Below are 10,998 nucleotides of genomic sequence, written 5' to 3'. Positions count from 1 at the left end.
TTTTTCGTGGTGATGCAACAGAAGAACCATTCAGTCAACAGTTCTTAAAATAACCATTTATTTTACTAAGTGTGAATTGAAGAACATTTGAATAAACTAAAGAACCTTTTTCCACTATAAAGAACCGCTTGTTCTTCCATGGATGGCAATTTAGATGCCAATAAACAACCTTAATTATTAAGAGTGTATATAGTGGCCCCAAACAATATTTTAAGACAGATTATGAATGTCATTTCATTATATGATACCATATCAAACCATGCAACATTGATGATTAAAAAATAAATGTTAGTGAGGGTTTTGAAATCAATGGATATTGACATTTTTTTAGTTGACTTCATACATGCATTAAAAATCAATTTGTTGGTGCAAAGTCATCTAAAAATGACCGTTTAAGTTCGTTCTGAGAAAAGGTATAGCAGCATTTAAGCATAGATATCTGAATTGATAGTTTGTTATCTAATCTAATGGAATGACATTCAGAAGTGTGAAATAGTTTGTTTAGACCTTTAGTGTCAGGGAATGTTACAGCACTGACATCTGCTGGAGATTAGAGCTGCTGCAACATCACTGGAAAGCCACTCATCTCAGTGTCATGGTCATGGAAAATAGCTTTAAATGGAGAGTCACAATGTGCTCTCATAGTAGAACACAGTTAAATATAAATTACTATTAATACAAGTCCTTATTATAATCATGAGCTGTCTACTCATTTAGCTCTTTATCATCAGTGTCTACAATTCTCTGGTTTAAAATGTCAGTTTAGCGTGGCAGGTCATCGCTCACATCAATGTGACACGTGTAAATTAAAAGTCTTAAATTTTTACTTTAATGTTTCAGCTTATAATCGCATCTAAAGGCTTTGGACTACGTTACACCATATATTTGCTCATTACATGTAAACATGTAAATAAAAAAGCCATTTTAGATCAAGTGTACATGTCCACTCCTGCTGTAGCTGGTCATTAATGGTGTTGTAACATTGCAGTGTGTTTGTTTGGTCTGATAACAGCATGTTTGGAAGCTCTCACTGACCTGTGGTCATTAACTGGGAGAGAAGTCTGAAGTAAAGCTGCTGTACTGAGACACACACACACACACACACACACACACACACACACACAAGCCTGAAGCCTGTTTCCCAGTTCCAGCAACTGCACTGTAAGTGTTTCCATCTAAACCACTCTCACTGGATGTACTGGTGTCTAGCACTGCAGGGAACACACACATGCAGATATCTAGACTCAATAAACGGGCAGATCCACAAGACGTCAAAGCATCAAGCTTTACATATTTCACCAAGCAGAAACACATGATTTGAGTGGGAGAAAACAGACAAATTCTCCGTCTTCACACAATAGGTGTGTCCCAATAAGTGTACTTACAGGCGCGCTGGAAGCTGTTTCATGCGAGGGGGGCTGGGTTGGAAAATATGTGACGTCATTATGTACTGTGTATGTGTTGTAGCCTTTAAAGAAAACATTTAGTTGCATATTTATGTTTAAATATTATAGGCTAATGTTATTTTTTAATTTAATAAATGTTGATTATGAAAGTGAGCATATGCAGCATGAGAAATATAATGATACATCATGAGATGCGCAATGTGACTGGAGACATGGAGTGGAGTGGGTAAGACATGATTTTGACCACTTCATTGAGTTTTGTTTTGTAGAAAGACTATTTTTAAAAGATTTTGTATAAATTGTATCTTAATTTTGATCAATGTTTTATCAACCAATTGCCTGTATTTAATAAATAAGAAGCAAATATATTGCAGACAATGTAATAAGGCGCCGACACGATCACTTGCATTGCACGTGAACTGGAGGGCACCGAAACTCAGCTTGTGCATCACAGATTTGAGAAATATAGGCTATCTATTATAGAAAGCTTGAAATGTCTACTTTTAAACTAAAATATTCAAAACCAAAAGAAATAGGCTACTCTCTGATTATGAAATCCATATGAATTGTGCATTTCTCTCTGGCGTTCATGGCGAATCCGCATCTTTGTAGCGACACAGAAAACACCAGTTTATTAATAAATAATTAAATGTCTCTTTGCTATTTTTGACACATTCATACTTTTGCCGGTTCGTTGTGGCAATCTTTATGCGTGCGGCCGTGCGCTTGAGTGCGGCTATATTATGTAGCCTACACGCTCATTATCCTGTATATAGCCTATTTAAGTAACTAAATTAATATAAAGGGGCGATTTGTCCACTGATGGCTTAAATGAACAACTACTAGTCGACTAGAAAAAAACTTTAGTCGGAGGCAGCCCTTATTCCACATGTTTTCGAACCAGCAGGCCATTCTGAGCGAGCGACCCTGAGCGGAGGGAATATTCAGAAGCGCGCTCTCCGCTCACGTGCTCTGATCGGAACAAAGCATGACAAATTCAAACTTTATTTCATTTTCTCCGTAGCTTGAACACTCACTACATTAGGCATAAGAGAGTTAGTTAACGATGTCCATTTATTTATTTTTATTTCACGTTTTTAAAGTAGCCTACAATATTATGTTAGTCCACAGCCCCCCACTTGGCCCCCCACCTTCCCGCGCTACTGTGTACTTATGCACTATTCTAGTACAAATAGTGCGAGTAGTGTTCACACTGAAAAAAAGAAAAGGAAAAAGTGCACTTTAAATACCCGAATAATGCATTTAAAGAGATAGTTCACCCAAAAATGAAAATTCTGTCATCATTTACTCTCCCTCAAGTTGTTCCAAACCCGTATGAGTTTCTGTCTTCTGTTGAACATGAATGAAGATATTTTGAAGAATGTCGATAACTAGACAGTTGTATTTTATTTCATGTGCCGTCAACTGTTTTATATATTTTACATTCAACAGAAGAAAGAAACTCATGAAGGTTTGGAACAACAGAAGAAAGAAACTCATGAAGGTTTGGAACAACTTGAGGGTGAGTAAATGATGAAAGAATTTATTTTTGGGGGTGATCTATCCCTTTAATTCACCGAAAAATCAAAGGCTGCATCTGAAATCGCATACTTATAGTAGATGAAAAATAGTATATGACAAAAGAAGTATGTCTGAATTCACAGTACTCATAAAAGAGCAGACAGAAAGTACCCGGATGGCCTACTTCTTCCAGCAATATTCACTTTACTATCGCATGAGGCCACAGGAGAGAATTTATGAATGGCAGTGAGGCGATATACTGTCCCTGTCCCAAATGGCACACTTTATGTGCACTTGCAGTCTTATGGACGTAAGGCCCAGGCATACTTCATTTCCCGCCTTCCACATCGACTCACACACAGTTGAGTGCGCAAGCCTTTCAAACTATACTCCTTTGTGGCCGATATGCTCGCTACGCGTTTTTGCCGAGCCCATATTGAAGCGAGCTCTGCAGAAAACTTCTTCCTAACAATCGTGCGCCATTACGTCACGAAAGTGTGGACTTGAATGAAGATCACGAGGGCTTAGGGCTCCATTTGAGACAGGGTCACTGAAGCTGGTAGGTCACATGATTATGACAGCATGGGGGATGTAGTACATCCAGATTAGATTCATACACACATTCATACTGTATACTCTATTTCATTCACAAAGTAATTACTTTCAAAATAAGTATATCTACTCAAGACAGTATGCGATTTCGGACACAGTCGAAGTGTGTAATGGTGGACACTTCATGCACTCAACTGTCACAGCTTTCCTTATGTAGTGAAGGGATCAGACTCTGATGCTGGATGACTAAAAAACCTCATAAAATTCATATACTAAATGGTTGAGTACATAGTGTATAGAATAAGTGCATAATATTGTGTCATTTGGCACAATACTGTCAACTACTGTTTGGAACAGGGCAGAACATGATTTCACCAAGTGCAACATGTTCCTGTATCATCTTTGTTGATCCTGGAACAACAATAGAACCGACCAATCAGATTTGAGGGAGAAGTTTACAGTTTATGTCAAGTTTAGGCTTATAAGCAGGGTTCGGTGCTTCTACATCAGTGTTATTCACCATCATTTCCCTCTGATTTGACTCATAACCTATGGGTTAGGTTTAGGGGTAGGGATAGGGTTATACATTTTCAGATATCAATGTTGTTCCAGGATCAACAAAATATGTTGACCCACATTGTAAATTTTTTTATGATCAATAGGTTATAACAACATGTTTTTACATATCTCTAACTCATCAAAATAAGCTAAGCAATTTTCAACTTTTTTTTATAAGCTATATACAAGATTCAACTTTTTTTTTTTAAGTCAGTTTAAAGGTAGGGTATGGGATTTGCAAAACGGCCAGCAGATTTTGAAAATACACAACTCAAATGGTCCTACCTTCTTTCCTCCAACGCTGGCCCTGACTCCACCCATTTGACACGCAATGGATGGGAGGGGGATGGGGGAGGGGGTACGACCGTTTGATTGACAAACTTACTGTCCAATGATTCTAGGTGGTCTTGGAAATGATTGGCTGGAGTTTTTCGAGTCCTGCCCGTTCCACAGATGATTAAATTGCTTAATTTTCATTTCAGTGCTTCTAACTCAGTGGCTGTAAGTGGGTTAGGAATAGGATTTCAAGTGATTTTGAAAAAATGGACAAAAAAGAGAATCACATACCCCACCTTTAATGTAATTAAAGTTGAAATTGAAATTGAAACATCCAAATTGATTGTACTTAAAAATTTAAGGCAGCAACGTGTCTAACTTAGCAAAACAGGAAGTGTGTGGAACAGCAAGTGAAAATAGACAGTATGACACAAGTTAGAAAACCCAGTGATGTTAAACTGAACATCAAAACTCTTGGAACGCAGCGTGACCAATCAAATCTGAAGACCAGAACTGTTTTATAAAGCATAAAAAAAAAAAAAAAACTCATTACAGTTTGTACTTTTTACTGGTTGCGTGATTGATTGATTGATTGATTGATTGATTGATTGATTGATTGATAAACAAAAGTACTGTAATGTTGTAATGTTGAACATTTTAAAATATTTTAAATTATTTATCAATTTAAATCCATTAATAAATTATATTATACATTATAAGTTTGTAAATACATAAATCATCAAACTAGAATGATTTCTGAAGGATCATATGACAATATAAAGACAGAAGTAATGCTGAAAATTTAGTTTTGATCACAGGAATAAATTACATTTTACAAGATATTCACATACAAAACGGCAATTTTAAATTATAATAATATTTCACAATATCACTATTTTTACTGTATTTTTGATCACATACATGCAGCCTTGGTGAGTATAAGAGACAATATATATATATATATATATATATATATATATATATATATTATTCCAATACATTATTCCAAACTTTTGACCAATAATGCATATATTACATACTGGGGAAAATAAGCTCAATCATCTCAATATTGTTTCAAAATATAATAGAAATTATGTTTTAAAATAGGCTTAATTTTCTTTTCATAGGGTGAAATGATTTTGACAATTTCCATCAGATTCCCCTAAATATATTTTGGCTCATATTAAAGGTAGGCCTATATTTATTGCATATTTAATGAATATAAAATATACTAGTTTAGGTTAACTAGATGACTAACTCTAATGCGCCAGTGCCAGGATTTCAGCAGGAGCCATGGACTAAAATTAGGCAGATTAGACACATTATACATAGTTTTTATAAAAACTGCATGATGTTGTATTACATTACAATCAGTTACAGTAGTATTCTTCATTGAAGTTATTATAAATCCCACTTTTTTGCATTGCGGGTTGGCAGGGAGTCTAGATGGCGGTCCCTGTCTGCATCTAACCTCTGACCTCAAGTCTCTTTATTTGAACTTCATAGAGTAACTTGTTCTGTCCCTAAAGAGAGTGTAAACGTGCATGTTGACATCTGTTATAGAGCCAGTATGTGGGCGTAACCAGTGTGTAACTGATTACTACAGGACTGCAGTCTGCGCGTATATACACATGTGGAGCTGTTGTTTGTTACCAAGTCTTCACATACCCTCGAAGGGATTCTCCTGGAATGATACATTCTGTGATTGGACATTACACACCTGGAATGATGAGCATAATGAATGAGGAGCAGATGGAGAACGGAACGGACTCCGATGACGATCTTCAATCCGAGGAGATTCCCGCGTACCTGAAAGACAGGAGAAGAGCCAAGTCGTTACCTGCGTATCCAAATCAGGCGAATCTGTACCACCAGATCTCCCAGAGCTGCAGGAAACGCGTGAAGTTCGCGGACGCGCTCGGGTTAAATCTGGCGAGCGTCAAACACTTCAGCACGAGCGATGATCCTCAGATTCCAGCCAAAGTGTTTAACAGGCTGAAGAGTTTCCCCCTTCATAAAGACCGAGAGTTCATGGATGACTTGTGCATGAACATCAAGTCCACTCTGGCACTGGACTGTCTGGTCCCGATGTTCAATATGCCCGTGGAGTCCGGAGACTTGGAGACGCGGCTCACGCGCTGTCGCGTCTCGCTGGAAAGCGTCACGGTCACACAGTTTGATGTCCGCGGGATCATACGGGCGATGGGAAGGAGAGAGGTTGGGGTCAGGTATACTTTCAACGACTGGCTGTCGTTCGTGGACGCGCAAGCCATCCCATTGCCCACCGAGGACACGACGCACGGAGCGCGCTTCTCCTTCACCATGTTCACGCCTCCTTTCTTAGATCCGAGCGCTTCTGTGCACTTCGCCGTGTACATGAGGGATGGTAAATCTGAGTTCTGGGACAACAACGATGGGCTGAACTATTCCCTGAAGTACCACAGCTCGTCATCCATTGAGACCGCAGCTTTCCACGCGATATGAAGGGATGCGCTTTTACGCACGGCACGCTGCGCCACATCTGTGCGTTTTGACCTCACAACTGACTAAAACGAAGGACTGATATTACAAAACATACATGAATGTGCTCTCAATGGGATATCAACGCTCAAGGTTATACTACAAAGTGGACTGACATTTTAAGTCAAGTCACCTTTATTTCTATAGCGCTTTTTACATATTTTTTGTAAGCAACTTCACAGTGATAAACAGTAAAATAGCAATCAAAGATCACCAATCAAATATGAGACAATTCAAAATAGCTCAATTCAGTTCAACAAGTTCAACAATGAATGATGAAACGAGTTCAATTCAGCTTATCAGAAGAGCGTCGTTATTCAGCTCGTTCAGTTCAATACCAGTGTTGATGTTGCAAGATTGGTCAATTATCTTGATTGGTCCAGCTCAATTCAGTTAAGTTTTGTTCTCATCCAATAGTGTGAAAACAATTTGATGACATTACTGAATATTAAGTTCAGTAATAAAAGTATTGTCCTAGTAATAACATGTTTTAAATGAATAGTTTAAAAAAAAAAAGAAAAAAAAAAAAAGAAATAAATTTCTGTCATCATTTAGTGGTTCCAAACCCGTTTGACTTTCTCTTTCCTTGGGAAGCAAGTTCAGTTTGAGTTCAGTTTAGAGCATTTAAACACATGGTAACAATGAAATGTGATGCTTTTTGAATATGCAAATCAGATATTTTTAGTGAGAAAATGACTTAAATGGTGGACAATTTCTCACTCACATAAAGTTATTGTATGATTCCAGGGGACTAACTCCCGGTTTCACAGACAAGGCTTAAGCTAGTCCCAGACTAAAATGCATGTTTGAGCTGTTTTAACTGAAAGCAACTCACACTGACATATCTTAAAATATGTCACGGCCATTGTTTTGTGTCAAGATGCACATCAGTGATGTGTTTTCCCCCTAAAGCACAAGGCCTAATCCTGGCTTAATCTAAGCCCTGTCTGTGAAACCAGGCCTATAGTGCAGGGGCCTGTACCATGAAGCCGGTTTAGGTGGCTAGCCAGCTATGTTTCAGTTTAGTTTCCGCCAACCCTGGGTTTTAGGTACTATGAAAGTAGCTCGGCTTTAATCGGTGTTCGTTGCCATGGTATCTTACGCTGCACGGCTAACCTGCTCCGGGGCAGGTTATGTTCTGGATTCGAGATCTCAGACTGAAGTTTGACCAATCAGCTGAGAGCAAAGAAACATATAGGTGACGTAACTTATTCACCTTTTCTTCCAAATCCGGTGACATCTCAGCGCAAATTGTTAGACGAGTACTTCGTAAAGAAATAATTTTTAGCATGACAAAATCCCCTTGCCTTTCCTGATAATTATTTGTATGAAAGATACAGATTTTCCGCGGAAGCAATGTCTTATCTTTACGAACTTCTTGAGCCGCACATAAAGAATTTAACACGTCGAATTCATGCACTTACTGTACCGCAAATATTGCGTTGCGTTTTTTTTTTTTTTGCAAGTGGTACATTCTTGCACGGTGGGTGACGCACAGAAGCTAGGGGAAAACATATGTTTGTCGAACCATTCGCAAGGTGGTCCTCGCTCTGCAGGAGTACATTAATAGTTTCATTAATAGTGTTTCCCGGACATTTATCGACCATGTCCATAAAAGAGGACTTTTATAAAATTGCCGGTAAGATATATTGATAGGGTGACATCACATGAACACTTTTTTTGTTTGTTTTTTTTTTTAAAAGAAGCAAATTTCACAAATGTAGGCTACTATACAATACATGTTAAGAATTATTTTAAATATTTTTTATTATTATTCTGTTAATCTTATGATAGGATTCCCTAGAGTCATTGCAACATGCAGTCTATTGCTCCAATCTCCACTGCTCTAGGGGAACATGAGGCAGATTATGTTAATAGGAAGTCCTATCACAGCCTTAATGTTCAAGTAGAGATGATGTGAATATGTGAGATGATTATTTTCTGAGAGATGAATCTTTAAATTAATAGTAGCCTAACATTAACAGATATAACAATGATCTACTAAACATTTCATCTGCAGACGACTTGTGGTCATGAATGTATGATCACAAGTTTGGATGCCAAATGGCCTGGCTCCAGTGCTTGTCTCACAAATTTTCCGTGAGTCTTTGTTGTGTCAGCGCTTTGAGGAAAGCAAGTTAAATTTGGTACAGTACAAAACACTGTTAATTTGAACTGAGATAGAAAAACCTACACAATAACCCCCTATCATGACCCTCAGACAGGGCCACAGCACCGCTTCAATGTGGCCCTCAGTAAAACCAGAGTGAAGATAGAGATGACCTTTGGCATCCTAAAGGCACATTTCAACTGTGTTCGGCGCTTCAGAGTCACCAGAGCGGCCCACCCAGCTGGTGCAGATGTAGAGGCAATCACCATACAATATTACACTTAATAAAGCACATTGAAACTGCAGATAGGTCTCAAACTGTTTTATTGGTTTTGTGGGATGGGAGGGAGAAAGAGCAAGAGAAAGTTGCATTAATAAATATTCATACTAAAGTGTTACTTGGTTAAATAAATTCACATACTGAGATCAGTTTTATCCAGCTGTTTGATCTCCAATTTTTTTTTTTTTTTGGAGCCTCCTCAGCTCACAGTCCAGTCTAGTTCAAGACTCCTTTAGTGAGCAGTCTAGTTCAAGTCTCCTTTAGTGAGCAGTCTAGTTCAAGACTCCTTTAGTGTGCAGTCTAGTTCAAGACTCATTTTGTACAGGGCCCTGACTGAGTCTGTTTCCACCTAAAACATAATTCCACCACAAACATGATCATTACAAGTTTTCTGGAGGCTCAGAAAAAGTTCCTTGACTTCCTACAAACACAGGACTGACTGTAATTTATGTCAAGGGTTTTAAATCCTTACACATTTCTTCTGAAGCCCATTGAGGTAGAGGCCTCCATTTCTGGGGCAGGTTCTGAAAAATCCTACAATAAAAGAGATGTGTAAGGGCCAGTCCCTTTTTTATGCCACACATTTAAATGTTTGCCATAATAAAAAGCCCAGTGCATTCACATCAGAAACTGTCTGAGAACACACAGACAGAGTGTCTTCATTTCCTCCACCCTAATAAATAAAAATAGGCCAATGTAAAGCATAACTGTTGTAAAGCAGGTTATGTTTGGTGTTCTGTTTGCTGCATACTGACCTCTGTGTGGGAGACTGTGTGTGTGTGTGTGTGTGTATGTGTGCTGGCTTCAACAGGGACACTGTATTTCCCTCTACTGCAGAACATACAGTCAGCCATATTTAAAACTTAAAAAAGTAGTAATGTATTGCACACGTACCCAGTGTTACTTGCTTAGAGGAGCCAGCACCAGGGTCAGATTGTACAGCACCTGTAATCACATCCATAATCGGCCGTCCCTTATTGCCTACTCAGAGACAACTCCTCCGCCAGTGTATTCTGGTTTTCTGAATTTAACTCTTTATTTCTGTTTGCTGCAAACAAGTGTTTATGATAAAATGTTCACAAAAGTAATAAAAGGTTGCAGTAAATACTCACCACTTTGAATTATATTTTTATATTTTGTCTTTATCTGCTGCCAAGAACATTTGGAGTTGGGGTTGCATCTAAAAATCAATGAATATTAATCTTTCTTAGTACATCCATGCACATTTTTATATATTATAAAAATAGGCTATAGGCTATATTACACGTATAGGCTACACATACATAATTTTACATAAATATATAACGTATTTGTTTAACTTACACATTAACATGAATCAGCAATCTTTCTCCAACAGTCTTCTCTTGCTTTGGCAGCAGAGAACGTATTGTTTCGAGCTTGAAATACATATTTAAATTCATCGTAATTCTGAATGATTATCTCTCGTTCCTCCGCGGAAAAATATATCGCTCTCGCTCTACCCGCAATTGGTTGTTCAGTGCCGACGTCACTCTTTTATGTGCACGCGCGCGTGGAGTAATCATAGCTTGAGGATCAAAGCCTGAGTTGACAGAGAAAGTTGATGAGCTGCATCATGGTACCAATAAAGCCTGATTGCATCGGTTTGGTTTTGTCAACTCAAAACTAATCCTGTAACCCCGAGTTTGTTCAGCTACCTTCATGGTACAGGCCCCAGGAGTTGTCTGGACTGCTTTATTGTGCCTTTTTGAAGCGTGACGTGATGTTTAGGAGACTGTTGCATGGAAAAGAGCAAC

General features: G+C 38.2%; 2 protein-coding genes across 2 annotated transcripts; one reads left to right on the top strand and one right to left on the bottom strand.

The window, feature by feature from the left end:
• The first annotated feature begins 5,684 nt into the window (after positions 1-5,684).
• ppp1r3g (protein phosphatase 1 regulatory subunit 3G) lies at positions 5,685-10,645 on the top strand. The gene has a single exon (XM_084102915.1). It carries the CDS (start codon positions 6,003-6,005, stop codon positions 6,795-6,797), a length of 795 nt encoding a protein of 264 aa, XP_083959041.1. The 5' UTR covers positions 5,685-6,002; the 3' UTR covers positions 6,798-10,645.
• Positions 9,252-10,687, bottom strand: LOC311075471 (uncharacterized protein). The gene is made up of 5 exons (XM_084102916.1): positions 10,547-10,687; positions 10,336-10,403; positions 10,118-10,168; positions 9,696-9,757; positions 9,252-9,572 (listed from the first exon to the last, which is right to left on the bottom strand). The coding sequence occupies exons 1-5, from the start codon at positions 10,642-10,644 to the stop codon at positions 9,501-9,503; spliced, it is 351 nt and encodes a 116-aa protein (XP_083959042.1). The 5' UTR covers positions 10,645-10,687; the 3' UTR covers positions 9,252-9,500.
• Between the last annotated feature and the right edge of the window lie 311 nt (positions 10,688-10,998).

The sequence above is a fragment of the Abramis brama genome (assembly GCF_963993115.1).
Source record: "Abramis brama genome assembly, chromosome: 24".
NCBI classification, from domain to species: Eukaryota; Metazoa; Chordata; class Actinopteri; order Cypriniformes; family Leuciscidae; genus Abramis; species Abramis brama.
Note: the sequence above shows the minus strand (reverse complement) of the source record. Positions and strands in the feature narration are given on the sequence as shown.